This window comes from Python bivittatus, unplaced genomic scaffold, assembly GCF_059951505.1.
Source record: "Python bivittatus isolate LINGU-HERP-01145 unplaced genomic scaffold, Pbiv_v1 ctg000310_np1212, whole genome shotgun sequence".
NCBI lineage: Eukaryota > Metazoa > Chordata > Lepidosauria > Squamata > Pythonidae > Python > Python bivittatus.
In genome coordinates, this window is record NW_028277054.1 from 421719 (window position 1) to 440713 (window position 18995).

General features: G+C 61.9%; 2 protein-coding genes across 4 annotated transcripts in view; both read right to left on the minus strand.

Moving 5' to 3' along the window:
- Nucleotides 1-8: 8 nt before the first annotated feature.
- POLR1G (RNA polymerase I subunit G) lies at nucleotides 9-1908 on the minus strand. The gene is made up of 3 exons (XM_088139655.1): nucleotides 1823-1908; nucleotides 1486-1624; nucleotides 9-1396 (listed from the first exon to the last, which is right to left on the minus strand). The coding sequence occupies exons 1-3, from the start codon at nucleotides 1839-1841 to the stop codon at nucleotides 268-270; spliced, it is 1287 nt and encodes a 428-aa protein (XP_087995781.1). The 5' UTR covers nucleotides 1842-1908; the 3' UTR covers nucleotides 9-267.
- Nucleotides 1909-5411: 3503 nt separating this feature from the next.
- EXOC3L2 (exocyst complex component 3 like 2) overlaps nucleotides 5412-18995 on the minus strand; it is a 29380-nt gene continuing 15796 nt past the window's right edge. For all 3 annotated transcript variants that reach the window (XM_025168301.2, XM_007430782.4, XM_025168302.2), the window contains exons 4-12: nucleotides 18790-18904; nucleotides 17909-18019; nucleotides 16895-16995; nucleotides 15000-15110; nucleotides 13728-13863; nucleotides 13075-13197; nucleotides 12499-12654; nucleotides 11817-11938; nucleotides 5412-7720 (exon numbers count right to left, since the gene is read on the minus strand). In XM_025168301.2, the coding sequence (XP_025024069.1) occupies nucleotides 7432-7720; nucleotides 11817-11938; nucleotides 12499-12654; nucleotides 13075-13197; nucleotides 13728-13863; nucleotides 15000-15110; nucleotides 16895-16995; nucleotides 17909-18019; nucleotides 18790-18904 (1264 nt within the window). In that variant the 3' untranslated portion in view covers nucleotides 5412-7431. The remainder of the gene's footprint in view (nucleotides 7721-11816; nucleotides 11939-12498; nucleotides 12655-13074; nucleotides 13198-13727; nucleotides 13864-14999; nucleotides 15111-16894; nucleotides 16996-17908; nucleotides 18020-18789; nucleotides 18905-18995) is intronic.

The following is an 18995-nucleotide window of genomic DNA, read 5'->3' on the forward strand; positions in this document are numbered from 1 at the left end:
GCCAAGCCTTGAGAGAAACACTGGCGTGCAGAGTTCCTGAATTTTATTTGGAAATGCAGACAGAGCACAAATAAAAATGTGGCAGGTGATCAGCAAAGGTGGGCCCCAAAGCCAAGCTTGCAGCCTCTGCCACCCTGCCTTATGATCCACTAGGCCAAAGCTGCCAAATGGATGGGGATTCGTGGGGGGCTGCCCCCTGGCCATGGCAGGAACAGAGCTGTTCCCACAACCCTAAGATGCCACAGGCGCTGCTGCCATCCCCATCTGTTAAGTTCCTGCTGTGGAAGAGAGTCCAGCCCAGTCCTCTTTCTTCCCCTCCCCCTTCCTCCTCTTCTTTTTGGGTTTTTGGTTCGGGGCCACCCCATTAAGTTGCAGCAGCTCTTCCAGCCCCACCTCTTGCCACAGAGGGACTCCAGGGGCATCCTGGTCCACCACAACCGAGCTGGACCCCAGGAACTGCGTTTCTGCCCCCTGTTCCTGCAGGGGCGCCTTGTCCCCCTTCTCCACCTTTCTCTTCTTTTTCTTCTTCTTCTTCTTGCAGCTGGGGAGTTCCTCACCAGGTTCCTCTTTGGCTGACCCCAGCCTCACTTCTGGAAAGCCCCCCAGCCAGGCAAGGCCCCCCGTGTCGACATCCTGCAGCCCCTCTGCCGCCGCCTCCTGCTGATGCCGCCGCCGCCGCCGCTTCGGCCTGCATCCGCCCGGGCCTGGCTCCCCTGCGTGATCGCCCCCTCCTGCCCCGGGCTCCGTCCCCTCCTGCAAGCGAGGCCCCGGTTCGGGCTGTCGGCCCCGTGAATCAGGGTCCGGCCGCTCTTCCGTCTCCCCGCTGCTCTTCGGCGGCTTCTTCTTGCTCTTCCTCCTGTGTGGGCCTTCTGCCTCCCCGGACAAGAGGCCTCGGTGCTCGGCCGCCTCCCCCTCCGGGGGGCGCGGCTTGTGCCCGGCCCCCGTGAAGCCCCCAGGGAGCTGCTCGGGGGGCCGCCCCTCCCAGGAATCGTGCTCCGGCCCCCCGCCCTCCGCCGCCTGCGGCTGCCGTTTCCCGCTCTTCTTCCGGGCAGCCTTCGCCGGAGCTTCCGAGGGAGGAGGGGGCCTCTCGGGCCAGCCCCCGAAGGGGAAGAAGCGCTGCCGGAGCCCCTCGGGGGGTAGGGGGGCCGGCCTGTCTGCCACCGGGAGGAGGGCCGGGGCGGCCCCGGGGTTTCCGCGCGTCTCCCGGATGCTCAGGCAGCCGGCGAACGGCGGGGCGCAGGCGAGGCGGTCCGGCCGGCCGGAGGGGATCAGCAGGCGGGCGCTGCTGCCCGCGTCGCCCCGGCTCACGCGGAGACTGTAGGCCTTCTGCGCCCCGTCCGGCGGGGACGCCTCCACGGCACGGGAGCCGAGCAGCGGCACGGTGCGGCCGGTGAGGCTGCGGGGGCGAGAGACTCGTGAGGCCCCGCCCGGCGGGACGCGCGCCCCGCCCCCCCCGCCCCCCCCGCCGCCCCCCCGCTCACCCACCTCTCCGGGCTGAAGCTGGCCGGGGCTCTGATCAGCAGCAGCTGCTTCGCGGGCCCCCGCAGGGCCTCGGGGCGGAGGGCGGGCCCGGGCGCGAAGCTCCTGGCGCGGAACTCCTCCGGGCAGCGGAAGCGCGGCGGTCCTGCGGGAAAGCAACGGCGCGGTCAGGCGGCCCCGGAGCGCGCCCCGCTGGCCGAAAGGCGCGGGGGCCGAGACCCCGGCGGCGGCCCCGCGCGCGCGGCAACGCCTCGCCGAGAGACCGCCGCGAGCCCGGCGCCCGGGCCGCCCCGCGCCCCCCGCCCGACCGAACCCGGGGCCCGCCGGGCGCGGAGACGCTCACCCTCCGCGGGCGCCGCCATGCCTCCCGCGCCACTGCAGCGCCCCTGTGCGCCTGCGCGCGGTGACGTCGCCGGGCCTCCCCCTCCCTCTCCCCCTCCCCCTCCCCCTCCCCCTCCCCGCCCGCGAGACTGGGCGGCTTACGCAGACGGGATGATAAGAGCAGCGCGAAACCCTTGCCGAATGAATGTTACGGGGTCACGTGCGCATGCGCAGGGCTAAAAGACGGGGAAGGCCGCCTTTGGGGCAACCTTGCCCCCCCCCAGTCCGGCGGAGCCGCGGCTCGCCTTGCCGTCCGCTCGCCGGGCACGGAGGCCCGAGCAGCAGCGTAGGGAGCGGGCCCGAGCGCGGAGCGGCGTCTTCCGCGCCTGCCGTTCCAGAAGGGCGCGCCCGGCCGTGCGGCGGAAGTGCGAGCCGCCGGCGAGCGCGCCCCGCCCGGCCCGGGTTCTCGCAGTTGCCTGGCGGGCCCCGCAGGGCCTCGGGGCGGGAGGCGGGCCCGGGCGCGAAGCTCCTGGCGCGGCTGAGGCAGCCGGGCGGGCGGCGGGAGGCAAGGCCGGCGCCGCCGGGCTCGGCAGCTGGGCCCGCGACCCCGACGGCGCAGGAAGGCGGGCTCGGAGGCGGGGGGCCGTCGCGTCGGCCTTGCCCGGGGCAGGCAGCCGCGGAGGCCCGGTCCAGGCCGGGGGAGCCGCGCGCTTGGCGTCGGCCGCAGCGTTCCTCTCCGGGGACGGGTCGCCTCGGCCGGCCAGTTACGGCGTAGCGCGACGCGGCTGGTCGCGGGTGTCTCGCTCCGAGGCGGGCGCGAGGACAGGCGCCAGCACAGGCGCCGGAGCGGAGGGACGCAGCGCGGCCGAGGGGCCCGCCGGGCGGGCGCCGGCCGCTCCCTCCGTGCCGGCCAGAAGGCGAGCCCCGCGATGGGCAGCCGCGTCCAGCTGCGGCGGGAGCCGGGCCGCGGCCGGGCGGGCCTGGCGCAGACAGCGCGCCCGCACGAGAAGGTGGCGGGCTGGAACGAGCGGCCGCAACTTGGCCGGGAAAGGCGGGCGAGGGCGGCCTCGAGGGGAGAAGCGGGTGGCTTCGGGACGCCGCGCCCGAGCGACTCGCAGGCTTCGCCGGTCGCCAGATGCAGCCCAGACCGCCGGTTCGCCTCCGCCTGCAAGAGCCGAGCGCCAGGCCACGGCCCGGGGGAGGACGGCGAAGGCCCTCGCCCCTCAGCCGCCGCCCCGGTCCTTCGGCGGCCGCCCCCGCCTGACGCCAGCCGCTGGTTCCTCCGCAGCGTTTCCTGCCCGCTCGCTTGACTGTCCGCCCGCCCCTTTCCCGCTCGGCCAGGAAGGGTTTATTTCTGTCCTCGAGGCCCTCCGCTCGTCCACCGCGATGGGAAGTGTCCTCGCAGCTCCTTTCCAAGAAGCTCCCAAACGGGCCAGCCTAAAATAGCTCCCCTCCCCGGTCCGCTTGGGGGCCGTTGAATGGTGGGGCCGGCTGGGCCCCGTCCTCACTTGTGAATGCTGCCTCTTCGGTTCCAGCCTCGCAGGAGCTGACTGGGGCGGGCGGCATCTGGTCCAGATTCCTGTTTTCCTCTGGCCAAATAGCCGCTTCTGGAAGAGCCCTACTCGGAGCCCCAGCCCGCTTTGTTTGCCCGGCCTCAGCAGTGTCAAAGGCAGGCAGCCTCTCCGAGTCTGGGCCATTATGGCTAAAATCCATTTAAAAAGCTCCTCTCCCTCCAAGAATCCACCTACCCTCCTTTGGAAGCGATCTGTACTAAAAGGGCCACAGGTGAGGCACAGCACCTTAGAAAGAAAGCAAAGGAGGGTTGCCCTTCACTTCCCAGCATGGGAACTCCTGGCTCGCTCATCAGCATATGCAGGTGCCCGCCGCTCGCAGCCCTTTGACGGCCTGAGAGGGGACAAACCAAAAAAGACCTTTGACTGGTCTCCTGCAGGCAAGACTTGCTCACGCCAGGCGAACAGCTGAATAGAGATTTGCTTGCAAGGCTTTCTGATGCCAGTCTGGCTGCGTTGGTGCAGTCTAAAGGTTGTGTCTCATCCTGAGGGACTGGCACGCCTTTACCAGCCCCTCACTAGTCTTTCTAGGCAGGGGCCCCCTCAGCTCTCAAGCTCTCGCCAGAGGCTGGGTTGAAAAGTGGAGAAGGTGGCTTCCTTGTTGGAGGTGGCAAGAAGAGCAGCCCAGAACGACTAAAACCCCTCTCGCTTCCCACTGGGAGGCCAGGTGGGCTTCCTGGAACTGCACGCTCCTCCTGCAAGGACTGTGATGGGGAGGGGTCAACTTGACCCAGTGCCCGATCCCAGGAGGGGATCAGGAAGCGAAAGGGCAGAGCAGAAACCGGCCCTTGTGTGACTCTGAGCAGTGGCAGCGAGCTCCGCATCACCCTCAGGCTGCAGCGGTGCTGGGAGCCTGGCTGCTTCCTCCGCTTGGGGCTGGCCGTGTTTCATCCACTTGGGCACGCAGGTCTGTTTTGAAGGAAATGCACTTCGAAGTGGGAGCTTGTTCCTGAACTTCCCAGATCGTAAACATCCCTCTGACCCCTCACCCGCTCGCCTTTCAGCACTGTCCTGGGGAAGCCTTCGGGAGGAGGGGGGCAAGGGTGGGGGTTTCCGTTCCCCAGTGCTGCCCTCTGGCCCTGGGCGGGCACCTGGGCGTCATTTGGTGGGTGGGGGCATGCCCCGGGTCCCGTTCTGGCCCCTTTTCTCTTGCCCAGTGGGAGTTCCTTGGTCCCCAAAGGAGGTGATTGCCTGTGGGGGTCCTGGGCCAAGCGGCCACGATCCGACCTGGCAGAAGGGCGGGAGAAGAGGGGCAGCCCCAAAGGAGGCAAATTCTCAACCCAGGGACAGGCTGGGCCCCCAAGAGCCGCAGTTCCTGGCTGGAGCAGGGGACAGGGTGGGCTCTTTTCCCAATTCCAGCAGCCCTGTCTGCGGCCACCCCCTGGGTGGGGCCTGGGGCTCCAGGAGGAAAGGACGGCTGAGGCTGGAGGGAGGGAGGGCGATTGCCTCCTGCAGAGCTCCATCCTTGGAAGCGTCAGGAAGGCCCCCCCAAGCAGAGTTTTTTTGCTCAGTGTTTTCACTCTGGGGGGGGCTATTCCTGGAAGCTTCCCTGCTCCTGCTGCTGCCACTGCTGCAGGGGAGGCGACCCAGGGCTCCCTTCCTCACCGAGCAGAGACCCGGGTTCCCTGGAGGCCTCTGGGCGGGCGGGGGAGGCTGGCCGGGGCTGGGCTATTCTTCAGCCATCAGGAAAGTTTACATCTCGCAGGATAAATGATCTGGCATTTCCCGCTGTGTTTACAGCCAGGGGACCGGCCTGCTGGACAGGTCAGGGCAGCAGCAGGATTGATGGGGACGCAGCGTGACTGGAGCGGCCCCGGGAGGACTGTTTGTCTTTCTCCATGGGATCCAGACGCCTCTGTGGGGAAAGGCAAGGCAGCCGGGCCAAAGGGCAGGGGCCGCGGAACAGAGTGCGCCGTTCCAAGGTGCTGCTGCCTGCAGCGGGCGTCGCATCCGGAGCGCAGCCCACGGCTCCCTGGGTCGGAACACGTACGCCAACACGCCTGCAACGTCTGACCAGCCAGCTGGGGTTGATGACAGATGACTATTTTAGCTATTTATTTTTAAAATTTGTATGCCATTCATCTAAGCCTCTTACAATATATTAGAATCACAGGATTTAAAAATCCAAATACATAATAAAATAAGCATGTCCATTAATACACACAGGGAAGTAAACAGCTAAACCAGCAGGCAAAGGAGTTAAACGTCTTTACGCAGCATATACATTTCCAATTAACATATACCAAAAAGCCTCAGAATAGTCGTGCCTTTGCCCAATGCCAAAAAGAAATTTCAAGCGTTTCTTTGCAAGTCAGGTGCTGGCAGAAATAAAACGGGTGACAGCGCAGCTCTTGCGTGACAGGAGAGAGAGAACTTGCTTGCGGAAGGGCTTGCCGTTCTCTCCTCTTGGGCTGTTTAGTCTGCAGCCTTGGGATCTCCTAGTGGCCTTCCATCTCAGTAGGAGGCCCAACTTTGCTGGGTTTTTTCCCAAGGACAGCCCAGGCCCACATGTTAAAAGGTGAAAACAAACCCAAAGGAATCGAGCTCAGCGCAAGCGAGGGAAGAGAAGGAAGCTGGGCTGTGGGGTGGCAGGAGAGGCGAGAACCCACGCCCCTGCCTTCCCTGGAGTGGCTTTTGTTCTGTAGAAAAAATGCTCCTGGCAGAGACCCAGCCTGCCCCTGCAAAGGGTCGGGGGGCTCTTGTGCCCTCTCCTCGCTGGGTGCTGGGTGAGGCAGTTCCTGGTGCTGGCAAGCTAGGCCGAGTTGGGCAAGTGAGCTCAGGCCCCAGGCAAGCCCACGCTTTCAGGAATGGGTTGGGGTGGCCCGGTGCCCAGCATGGTGTCCCCGTATCTGTCCTCCTGAGGCCCAGAGGGAACCAGACCAGCCCACCGAGCCAGCCAAGGAAGGCGGCTGTGGGTCCTGCCCCCCAGCACGGTGGGAAGAAGTGGGGAGCTCCTGCGCTAGTTTGGGATGGAGGGGGGTGGAAGACAGGTGGGAAGGCCATGGCAGCTTTGTGTGTGTATGTGTTCATATGGGCGTGGAAGGGGTGGGTGTGACTGATGGTCTCTCTCTCACACCTCACTTCAGAAACCCTCACAGGTAGGAAGTAAGGATGGAGGAGAGAAAGTGGGGGGGGGGGGATGTCACAGAAACCAAAACATGGAAAGGCAAGACTCTTAGAGGAGCCGTTGTGGGCCTGGGGATCCCTGAATCCAACCTGGCAAAGGGTTCTTCGCCCGCTACTCGGCCGGGTGAACGAGCTGACCCCAGGCAATGAGGCCAAGAGTCAGCCCCTCCTGCCCGTCGCTTGCTCGTGTGTATCCCGCACACTCAGAGCCCCGCAGATCTCTAGGAGGGGGGCACCCGCGCCCTCTTGTTTATACAGGGCAAGCAGCAGCAGGGGGCATCCGAACTCCCGCCTGCCGGCCGCCTGCAACCTCTTCACCCTGACTCGATGCAGTTCCGAGCCTACCCGCATCCCAAATATTAAATCAGGAATCCGTTTCTTTCTTTGCATCTTTCCTCCTGAGCCACCACTTGCCTCAGCCTGCTTCACGTCCGCCTCCGGCGCCTGTCGGGAAAGTGCACAACGCCCCTACTTTGTGCAAGAACTCAGAGGTTCCCCACATTGTCCAGGCCCTAGGCAGCTAACACGGTGGAGAGGACCGCGGGATTTCAGATCCACACTGTTGCCTGGAGCTGGACAACGGCAGGGCTCCCTTTGGGTCTCCCTTTTTCCTGGTCCACAGAGCAGCTGGACTGTTTTGCCCCCCAGCCCCCCAATCCCCCCTTCCAATCCCCCCCCAGCAATCACCAGAAGGCTTAGATACAGCCTATGTGGAGCAATGCTTCTTTCGGCCTCGGGGCCGCTGCCCCGTCTGGCTCTCGGCCACTCGGAGAAGGCCTGCAGCTGAAGAGCCAAGCCGTAGCGTCCGGGCAGGCAGTTGCGTTCCTCCCGGGCTGAGCGCCACCAGGCCGGGCTTCCTTGGGAAGGGGTAAGGTAGCCTGCTGCCAAAAGTCTGAAGGCCAAGAAATCCCGGGCGGGGGCAGAGCAAACTTCCTCACAGTGGGGCTTCAGCCCCCTTCTCCCTCGGCCCCCGCCTCTGCAGCCGTGGGGGCCTCCGGCGCACCCGGGAGATGCAGGCAAGCCCGAAGTGTGAGAGGCGGTGCAGCTGGACCCGGACGCAGAAGACTTCGCTGGTGGGGATCTCGGAGAAGAAGGCCCGGTCTTGGGGGACGGTCACCTCAGCCCCCGTCGGCTCCAAGCTCTCCAGGACGGCCAAGATGGCTTGCCGCTGAGTCTGGCTCTGCAGGCCCCGAACATCCAGGAGGGCTGACAGGTGCTTCTTTCTGCAGGGGCAAGAAGGGCGATGGCTAGAAAGGCAGGACAGGAGGGGTGCCCGCCCCATCCTCGCCCGTGGGATTCAGCCACAAGGCGTGGCGATCGTGGCTAACTTGCAGGGCTCTCCAAGGGACTGGGGCCTGCCCGGGAGACAAGGGTGTCGGGGCTCTTGGCCTTGAAGGCCCGCCCGGGGGGGCAGTTTCCCCACACCAGCTGCTTCAGGGAACAGGGTGGGGGAGAAGGTGGGTGGAAATGCTCGACCGCCTGCCAGCAACAAGGCCAATCGAGGAGGGGCGACTGCAAGTGGGGGGCTGCCCCCCCTCCGCAGCAGCTGGGGGGCTAACGAAGCCCGACACTTGATCTGGCCGGTGGCAACTCGAGCCTCCTGCAGAGGAGACGAGGGAAAGCAGCCCACGCAGAAAGGGCACGTGGCGGCAGCGGAGCGCTGAGGGTCAGAAAAGCCGGCGGCCTCTCCGTTGTTTAAGTGACAGCTGGGGGGGCTGAACAGGAAACCCTCCCTTGTAACGGCCCTCGGCCTGGGATGGACACTCTCCCCCCGGAGAGCCCACTCCAGGTGCCCCCAAACGGAGGAAGCCGAAGCCGGACAGGGGAGCCCTTCCCAGGGGCAGCCAGCCTCTGGGCTCCTCGGGGGAGCCTCTCCGGGGGCCAGGCGGTTCTGAAAGCTTTCGTGCCTGAGGGCTGAGCTGGGGAGCCCCCAGCCTCCCCAGGCCCGGGCCGAGCAAATGCAGGGGCCGCTGGCCGCTGCCCCGCCAAAGAGTTTATTTAAAGCCCCGCTAGCTCGGATGTCTCGTTAACCTCAGGAAGCTGGCACGGAGCCACCAATCAGCCGGGCCCCGAAGTGCCGAGGGTGGGGCGGGAGAGCAGAACAGCAGGGCCTGCTGCCACGGGGTTAATGGCTCCTGGGGGGCTCTTTCCCAGCACCAGAGGCCTGTGGCACGGAGGGAAGTCGCGGCCGGCTTGCCCCACCAGCGAGCAGCTTCGCCCCCATCCCCAGCCGAGGGGGCCGGCAGCTTCAGGGGAGGGCAGCACTTCCTTCCTCGGATGTTCCTGGGGAGGAGCGGAAAACCATCCGAAGCCGCGCGCTACTGGGGGGGGGACAGCGTGGCTCTCCTCCTCCCCCACTTTTTTGCAGGGCCAGAAACGGGGGTGCGCCTTCCTGCTCAGGGGCCCCTTGTGAGTGGGAAGGCGCGAACCCCCCTCCCTCCCCTTCCCCGGCTGCAGAGCAGAGGAGAGCAGAAGCCTCTGGGGGCTTGGGGGGCTCTTCTCCTTAACCCAGGGCTGGGCCTTCTCCCTCCCGCGAGCCCAGAGGCCCGACTGGCCCTATGCCCGCGCAAGTCGGCCTTTGGCCCTTTGGATGAGGCCCTCCTGGCGCGCTCCCTCATCCCTCATCCATTCTTCCGAGGAACGAAGAGCCACAGCGACAGAAACGCCCTCGCGGGCGCCTGCCCTTCCCACCCGACGCCTCCAAAGCCCTCGGCTTCCAGCGGCCACCTGGCTTCCTTGGGGCCTAAAGTCCAAAAGGCCTGGCCCCCGCGTCCGAGAGCCCTGGCAGGCGGCGGAGGGGTCCACACGGACCCTGGGGTGCTTTCCCAAAATGAAGAGGCAGGCTACGTGGGCGTCGCTGCTCCCCCGGACCACCCAACCGGGGGAGCTTAGAAAGGGGCTGGCAGGCCCGCTCTTCCCTTCCAAGCGATTCCACGCAAGCCGGGCTGGGCACTAGTGTGGGTGAACCACCCTCTGCCCAGGGATGGCAATTGACCCGTTGCAGGGACCCAGGCGGCTGTCCTTTGGTCGGAGGCCCTGGGCCAGCGCCCATCTTCCGAAGATTCTCTCCCCAAAGACACGCCAAAGGGCCCCTAACGCCCAGGGGCATCCTGGCAGAGCCAGCGTGATTCTTGTCCTGTTGCCAGCCCAAAATGGCTGTCTGGCAGGAAATGGCCACCAAACTCTGCTTCCTGTCTGAAGCTCAGCGCCTGTTTTTGTCTTACTGGATGCCTTCGTTCTCCCTCCCTCCCTCCCTCCAGAAACAAGAAGTCCAGATAAAACAGGAAGCGTCCGTCAGCCACACTTAACGGGCAATCTGTCGCCTCCGAAACAATTCCTAAGGATGCAATCAGCAGGAAGATGGAAAGAAAAACAAAGGGGGGGTGCGCGATAAGGCTCCGCTGCGCCCCCCCACGTGACGCAGTCGGCTGGTAGCCGAGCAGAGGCGTGTGGGCAGCGGGGAAGGGAAGGGAAGGGAAGGGAAGGGTATTTATAACTCGCCAGCCTCCCCTCGTCCTGGGAACTGGAAGTGACAGTCCTGGCTTCCAAGAACCGGTTACGCCTGGCCGTTCTGGGGGGGAGGACCCCAACGCCACCCCACAGGAAACGCAGGAGCGTAATCTACCTGCCTCAGTTTCCACCGCAGGGGTCAAACGGAATTAGGAGGCTGCGCTGGAAACGGGAATGACAGGCGGAAGGAGGTCCTCAAGGCGAGGGGGGACAGAGAGAGGCCGCCAAGGGACCGGTGGCCGAGGGCCGGGACCGCGGCCGCCAGCGTCCTTGGAGCCGCCAAGCCACGCCTTGAGGAGCGGTCCGAGAGGAGACGGTCGGAGCATCTGGACAGAGGTGCTCGTGTGCCTTCCCCTCTTGGCAGATGAACTGTGGAAGGCAGAAGATGGGCGAAGCAGTAGAAGAATACAGGGGGCTTACAAGGGGAGAGCAGAGGGTCTGGATCGCCTGTGAAAGCCCATGAATGAGGGAGGGGGTGCCTGCTTCCTCATGGAGGGCCTCCTCCTAGGAGGTTCTGCCCCCCTCTGCCCCATGGTGCTGCTCCTTCCTTAAAGAGACACGGCCACCGTGCTGCGACTGGGTGGGAGGTCTCTGCAAAGGAAGGGGTAGCCGGACCCTGGACTACTGCGGTGGTCTGCTCTTTTGGGAGGGAGCCCCTCATGAGGGCCGAGTGCTCTTGTTCCTGTGTCCTGGCTGGCTCTCCTCGGGGGGCACGTATCTCCCCCCAAGTGCCCTTTTCCAATTCCGAATGGAGCCTCACCACCACTGAACAGACGGATGCATCTTGGGAGCGCTCTGTGGTCCAGAACGGGATCCTGGCTCTCAACAGGCAGAGCCCCAGGACAAAGTACGGAGTGCGGCCGCCTGGCCTGGGCCAGACCCAGTTCACTGTGGCCCAGAGGCTTGAGTAGGGGGGAGCCTCAAAAGGGTGGTCAGGCACACCAGCTGTTTGGAAAGGAGCCAAGAAAATGCTCCAGCTTCACAAAAGGAGCTGGAATATGGTATGTTCTCTACAGCTGTGTTTAGATGCCTAGGAGAGAGAGGCAAAAGCATTGCCTAATCTGGTGCCAAGCTCAGTCAGAAAAGCCACATCAAGAACAAGCAGCCAACGGCTCTGAACTGGAATGGGGAGAAGATGAAAGCTGTTTGCAGAAGCTTCAGCTACCAAGCTTGGTTCGATGGCTATTGCCTTTATCTCCTTCTTGAACACTTCCCTGGATCTTCTGGCCATTATGGCAAAGAGAAGGTTGACTCAAGCAGCTGCTCCATGGCTCCCTAGACTGGCTGGATTGCAATCCTTCCCATGTATGAGCTTCAGTGACTGGGCATGAAGGCAGTTGGGGCCTAGTACCATCTACGGAGATACAGCCTCGCCTAGAGAGCACATGGTCCAACCCATCAAGAAACCAGTGGAATCATTCAATTGAACAAAGGGGAAAGAGGTGCAGAATGGCCAAAGGGGAGGGTTGCCAGAGTTGAGTTCTGACACACCCGGAGGACACCAGACTGGGGAAAGCCAGCCTTGACAGCTTTATAATGGCAATAGGCCAGCTCCCAGGGAGGAGAAAAAGCTTATTGTGGCTCTGAATCCTAAGGCATCAGGAATGCTCCTCTGGCCATTGCAGCTTCCCAAAATAATTGCCCTGGCCAAGATGACCTTTGACCTGATCCAGCCAGGCTCCTCTGAGGCTCCTGGTGGCCTCCTTATGGCTTGGCAAAGCTCAAGAGCTTCTGTGAAGGCTCTTGGGGACACCAGGCCAGGCCTGAGGAACAAGACCCTCCCTCCCAACAGCCTGATTTCTGACTCACTGCACATCAGGAAACTCTCTGGCGAGGAATGCCACTTCCATCTGGATGGTGGGTGTGTCCTCCAGCTCAAGGATCTCAGCCAGGTGTGGCACAACAGAGTCCAGCCAGGATGAGGAGGATTCCTGAAGGAAGGGAGGAGACAACAGAAGCCTGAAGTGGGGATGGAGTTAATTATAGATAGTCCCTTGCTTGTCCTCGCTGGAAACCTGAGAGTTGGCGTGCCACATTTGCAAACAAACAGCATCAGGAAATGACCTTTTCAAAAAGCCTGTCACTACTGACCCATGAAGCTCACTGCTGCGGGATATGAGGAGGTGAAGGAGAATTCTGAAACAATCAGGCTTGTCCCAGCAGACAACCGCTGCTCTCAGATGGAAATTTCCCTGAGTCAGAGGTCAGACAAGGAGAGGGATGGTTTCTCTGCCCCCTCTTCTGATGGCCCCAAGACCAGAGCGAGGGGAGTAAGATGTCACAGAGAGACATCTCCGCCAGCCTGGCAACCTTCCCCAGCACACTGGTATCTTCCATCCTTCTGTGGCTTGTCCTTCAGGCACAGAATGCCACACTTTTTATTTCCAGTTCTATGTGGGGAAGGGCATGGGGCAGGGGCGTCCTGCCTGCTGACATCCATCCCTACAGGAAGGCCCATGAGCCCCGCTTTTCCCTTTGCCCCCCATCTCACCAGCTGAATGAAGAATTCCTGCAGCTGCTTCGCCTCACTCCGGAGTCTGTTGGCCACCTTGGCTCTCATCTTGGATGAAGTGCAGATGATCCGGACTCGCATCAGAGGCCGGACATATTCAATCAGCACCTGCCGGTGCACATCCCTCACCAGCATCTGGGGGTCAAAGTGGCAGAGCAAGATCAGAGCTGGGAGAGAACCAGGACTTCTGGGAGTTGGGTTAGGCTACAGTTGGGTCTGAGGAAAGTACCCAGGCAAGAAAATCCCTGGTTTCTCCTTGGCATTAAGAATGTGAGAGGTTCTTTGCTTGCCCTCAGGGGCAGTCTGGTGCACAGAACCTAAGAGGGGAACTGGCAGGGCACCAACTGCTGGGAGAAGTTGGCACACCTGCTCACTTTCACACAGGCAGTCCTGTGGAAGGCCAGGAGAAACCAAACCAAACCAGGGTGGACAGAGGCCTTTCTGAACTGCCAGCTACTAAGCATCTTATTGCATTGAGATCAAGATTTGCTGAAGAGGAGGCTCTTCAGCCAGTCTCTTTGTGCCCCTTGGCACCCTCTTTCTCCCTGTTCTTACCTGGTAGGGCCCCAGCTTCATCTTCCTCAGCTTCTGAGCATGCTCTGCAAGTAGAGCCATGATGGTGGAGAAGGCCTCTGGGTTGTTCAGCCATTTCCTCTTCATCAGCTTGCAAAAGTAGGGCTGTTTGGGGGGAGGGCAGAGAAGGGACAGTGTCTTAGGTACAACCTGAGAGCAGGTCCAGTCTGGGGGCATTTAGCTGACTGAGTTTGCACACCCACTAAGCTCAAAGCAAAACCCGCTCATTACCGCTTAGCACGAGTGAATCCGCTCACTGATTTTTGCAGACCAAGTTTACAGGTTAGTGTATTATTATGTCAGCCAGGTCAATATGGCTGTTCTCAAAACATGGCTGAAACAAACCATGGTTTATGTGAAGTGTGATCCAGCCATCTGGCTGGGTTCCCTAGGGGCTCATGAGATTTCTTCCAGCTTCACTCCGTTCACTAGTTGGACAAGTAGCATCCTCTAGTGCCTTCCTTCAAGTGCTATTACCGACAACCTGGTGCCACTTGCCTCAAACAGTGAGGCTGGAGGATGAGATGAAAAGGGGTCAAGAGCCAGCAGAAAGCTGGAAGGGCCAGGAACACAAGCCTCCCTCCCTCCCCCTCCAGATCGCTGCTCCTTAAGGGCCCGTGGGAGCGCCTTGTTACCTTGAGGCTTTGAAAGAGGTGGTCAGCCAGCACTTGATTGCACAGCCTGGTCACTCGGTCGAGGGACGAACCTGCCAACTGCCTCACTGCCTCGCTGTCTGGGTGGCCAAACTTTGCCAGGTGCTCCACGTAGTCCCTAGAGGAGCAGTCTCGTCAGGGGAGCTACATGCGAATTGTCGCAAAGCCAGCAAGGCTCGCAGGCATGGGGGGCAACCTCCTTTCCATCCCCATTTATTTGTGGAGAGGAGGTAAAGCGAAGAAATTGGCAGTGCATCGCATTCTGTACTACTGCCAACATTGCTGTCTACCTTGGCCGCTCCCTGTGGAACTACAGTTCCCTAAATTCCCAGGCAATGTAGGAACCCTGGGGATTTCTACAGTTCAGCATGTCAGGAAGCCCGCTCTTCTTGCTGCCAGTCAACTCCATGATCCACTGCAGCCGTTGGCCAAGACGCTCACGGAGCGTCCAAAACGCTCAGCGAGAATGTGTTAGCAATGGAGTCATGGCAAACCCCACAGCTGCTCCAGCCATGGAAGCCCTTAAGCGCCTGGTGTGATGTAGGCAGGTGGAGGAGAAGAACGCGAAGGGAATGCCCGAGGGAGGTCACCAAGAAGCAACCAGTCACACCAACGCCACATGGACCGAGCTGGCCCACTGCCTCTGGTTTCTTTGGAGTTTGAGGAGAAAGGCAGGGAAAAATAAGAAAAGGAGAGAGAGCAGGAAAAACTGAGGAAAAGTTGGTGATGCCCACTCTGAAAGGTGAGGGGAGCTCCCAGTCTGAACGTGACGGGAGGGCTCAGGCTGAGTGGCGGCAGATAGAAGGTGGCTGGGAAGGCGGAAGGCTGATGGGAGGGGTTTAAGGGAGCCCCCCGCAAGCCCTGAAGGGCGAGGAGGGCTTAGGTGGGCACTGGCCCCTTCCATCCAGCCCTTCTTTCTGGCATCAAGTGAGGGATCTCGACCGCCCGGCCACCTGGCCCCAGGCTCAGGCTGGGTTCGCGGGCGGCCTCATAAAGCACCCTGCGGTGCATTGGCCCTGGCTTCTGGCTGTTACCGTTTGAGCCCGGGCTTAGCATGTTGGCAGGATGAGCAAAGAATGGCGTGGTGTGTTCCTGTACACGGACGCACCCTTAAAGTTGAGCCACTGAAATCCAAGTGGACTGAGCTGAAGAGGGACTGAACTCGGTGTGGGATGACCAGAGGCGAGGAGGGAGGCGGGAAGGCCCAGCAAGAAGGGCTTCCTTGTTGGCATCAGGGGCAGGATGGCCACTCACCGGAAGGGCGGGCAGCAGTTGACCAGCATGATGGTTCGGCCCATGTAGCTCCCAGGGGTTAGGCTGCTGTCCATCTGGCCTTCGTGGAACTTTTCGACTTTCTTCTGGAAGCTGAAGGGGGCAAAGAGGACCCCAGTGTGGAAGACCTTTGGGGGGCAAAGCAGCAGAAGCCTCCCTCCCCAAGGAATCTGTTCTGCATGGCTGCCAGCTCCACCTCCTTGCCCTGACTTTGGCCCCTCCCCTCCATTTTTGCAGCAATCCAGATCGAGACCCTACTCAGTCTGAGAAACGGACCCTCTCTCCAAACCGCATCCAGCTGAGACCACCTGGGTCTGCTGACCACCTCTGGAGCACAGGAAGCCCCAGGCCCTCGGTGGCAGCTGCCCTGGGAGGCCTCATTACAGACGCAGCCACAGCCACAGCCCTGCAAGACCACCACCGCTTCCCTGCGATGCGCCATAGAGGCCCCGTGTCCCTGGAGACGCAGCTGTGATTCAGACAAGCCACCAAGCCCGCTCAGAAGCCGGAGCTCTCTGAAAATAGGCATGTCAGGAAGCAGGCAGCTAAAAATAGCCCCTGGCCGGGCTCGGACGGTCCACCCCGGAATCCCTGACTGCTGGGCCCTTTTTTCTGTGGCTCCACCTCGCTGGCGTTTCCTTACGAACGGGCCACGGCAGCTATTTATACCCAAGGTGGACCCTATTCCTGGCGGCCAGTTTGAAATGGAAACTGTGCAACACATTCCCCTCCGGCACATCGCGTGCCCTCCCTGCGCCATCTGCGCTTTTCTCCCACGGGAAGCACACGCAAGCAGGGGATGTTTGTAATGGGAGTGTCGGGTCCTGGACACTGCTCAAGGAGCGAGGATGATGAATCCCAGGCCCTTTGGGGGCCAGGACGTGGTGGCAAAAGCCAGAAGTGCCCTCCAGGGTGGCACTTGTTTTCCACCTTGCCTGGGGTAGAGCAGCCCGCTTTGGACTCCCAGAGGCCTGGCCTTCTGGGGCAAAAGACACCCCCCACCGTTGGCTTCTCTCCCCAACTTGCCCACCTCCACCCCGTGGAGGAGCACAGAGGGAGCCTTGACGCACGTGTGCCAGAGCGGTCCGTGAGCCGTGAGCTCAGCCCCGGAAAACGGGGGGCTAAAGACGAAGCTCGAGACGGCCCCAACTTGACCCTCCTCGGCACAAGCGGGAGGGGAGGGGAGGGAGGCGCTGCCGGGCCTCGGGATGCCACTCTCCTGGTCAGGGGCAGGGCAGGAGGGGGCCAGCCCTGCTTCTGGGGGCTGTTTCCTGGCCTGGCCCGCCTCAAAGGGCTGACAGCCCTGCAACCTCTAGGTCCTCGGTTGACCTCACTGTGCAGGGCACACTCTCCTTGGGCCTGGTGATCCCAGCCTAGCCTACCTCACAGGGTTGTTCTTAGAATGGGAGAGAGAGAAGAACCCCGTCCCTGCCTTCAGCTGCTTAAAATAAAGCAGGGTGAGTGCCATTAATGAATCAAATCAGGCGCTCACGTCAGGCGACTACGGTGCACTTTTTCGGGATCCACCTTCTTCCTCTGAGGCCGCCAGAGTCTAAATCTAAGGGCTAAGTGTGCGTGAGTTTTCCCTGGCTCTTGGATCCCCACCACACCCCAGGGAAGAGAAGCCGTGCTCCGGGGCTTAAATGGTGGGGAGGAAGCACCTCTCAGCCCCAGGTGGAGAAGCTGCCCCAGACTGGTCTGGAGCCCGGGAGCCACTTCTGAGGAAAGTCAACAGGTGCCCCGGAGGTGGTATCCTTCCCCATGAAGAGTGCTGGACTACAACTCCCATCCCCCCCAGAGGGTCTGTCTAGAGATGCTGTAGCCCGGCGACCGGGGGGCTCTCTTGCGCCCTCGCCCATCTCCTTCCTGGACAATACCTCTGCAGGAACGCTGCCAGGCTGGCGAGGCAGCAGTGGGCCACCCTCCTTCCAAAGTCTTCTGTGATTTGAGGGGCTCTGTCGGCATGCCCCTTCAGCGCCTGCAAGGCAAGAGGGAGACTCAGCGGCCGGGCCGAACCCACAAAGCCTCCCTGGAGGTTCATCCCGGGCAGCCCTGCGCACGGGGCTGCCTTCCAGCCAGAGAGGGAGGCGGAAGAGGGGCATGAGGGGCTGGGTGGGCTGCCCCCTTCGCTGCCAGAGCCAACGCGCCATCCTCAGAGGGACACCTGTCATGCCCGGGCCTCTGATGCCGTCTGCCTGCACTTATGTATGCACTGCACTGGTGCTCTCCAATGGGTTTGGACTGTAGTCCCCGTCATCCCCAGCCAGCAGGTTTGGGCAAATGCCAGCGGCCCAGCGTCACAGGGAAAGGCCCGGCCACCAGGGGCAGGGATGGATGGCAGCTCCCATCGCTCCCTGGTCCATGGGGAGAGGTGGACCTACAGAGGTGGGGCAGTTCCTCGAACTCCCCACCAGGGAATCTCCAGGACAGAGCCCAACTGGGTTGCCTCCTCCCTCCGAATGAGGGCTGCATTCACACAGAAGACCAAGCCTGGATTAGCCCAGATTGTGTGGGGAAGCAGGCCATAAGGCCTGTTCCCCGTTCTGTGGTAAGCCATGGGGAATGGGGCGGCTTCCGACGTCATTCTAAGCCAAAAGCAAACAGATGATGCTTGGCGTTGTGCCTGAAGCAAGCCTAAATCTTGAAATCCAGGGTGAGCTGAGCCCCCGTCCAGTTTTTAAGCAGGGCCGAGGGAGGGGAGCTCCTCCTGCTACCAGCTCCTGGTCTGAACACGGACGGTTCAGTCCACGGCAGCGGCCCCACCAGGAAAGCGGAGGGAAGTCTCCAGTGGTTGGCCTGGTGCGTGGCCGTGCCCTGTGTGGCCAAGCGTGTTGGAAGGAAACCCGCTGCCAAAGCAGAAATGGGGGTTGAAACTCCAGCGCCTGACGTACCAAGATGACTTTGCCGGACAAGCCGAACTGAAAACTGTCGTCCTGATCTTCTTGCGCCCAGCGCCCTTCCTCCTTCTGCAGCTCCTGGTTCATGTCATTGACGATCTTCACCTAGAACGAGCAACAGAGAGACTCCACAAACGTGTGCAGCGAGAGGGAAAGGGGGTAACCAGCAGAAGGGCTGGAGATGCTGCCAGGCAGGCAGAGATCCCATTCTGAGGGGCCACCCGTTGCTTGCAGCTCCTGGGACTTCAGTCCAGAGATATGTGGAACATAAGGAGACCTCCTGAGGCCACCTTGTTATCTCCTCCCAGAGGTCCCAGAGCTGGCACCATTTTTACGACAGAGCAGGATTACGGCTGCCAGCCAATTACCTTTGGGGCAGCCTTGCAAGGTAGGTCAGACTGAGAGAGGCTTCACCACTGCCCTTAGCCTGGAACCCAACCTTCTACCCTGCAGCAGGCAAGAACTACATGTTGTATGGAAGTGTCTCATTCAGTAGTTATTAATCGCCCCGCAAAGACAAATGAAGCTGGCCCTGGATGAGCAGTTCCTTATCTGGAGCAGCCTTGCTGAAGAGGCTCTCAGGGTTACTGCAGAAAGGATGGCCAGATGGCAGAGCCACACACGGCTGTCTGCGAGTCCGGGCCCTCCAGACGTGCTGGACTTCAGTTCCCGGAATGCCCAATCGACACGCCCAACGGTCCTGTGTCGCAGAGTGATTCTGGAGCCCCAGCTGGGAATGGACAGCCCTCCCAATAACCGCAAGTGAGGAGATTTTGTTTCACACTTTGAATGGCATGTTTTAATTTGCACCTGGCTTCTCCGGAGCCTCGGGGGACCCAACTAGCCTGTGCACCTCACCCCCGGCCTGCCGTTACCTTCACAGCTGCAATGCACTGGTCCTCCAGACTCCGCTGCGTTTCCAGGGACAGGAGGGGGCCGAGCACCTGGCCCTTGGCCAGAGGGGCGACCTCTGGCTGGCTGAGGACCTCCCTGTAGGGCAGAACGAGAGAGGGGGGCAGTTTTCTGCACAGTCCGAGTCCCCCCACGTGGTCTGAGGCAGGTCACCTTCCTAGCCCTGGAC

What these genes read in the sequence shown, in the direction of transcription:
- POLR1G (XM_088139655.1), bottom strand. An exon ending in GCCAGCTTCAGCCCGGAGAG is followed by an intron (nt 1,397 to 1,485) that starts GTGGGTGAGCGG and finishes TCGCCCCCGCAG; the next exon opens with CCTCACCGGCCGCACCGTGC.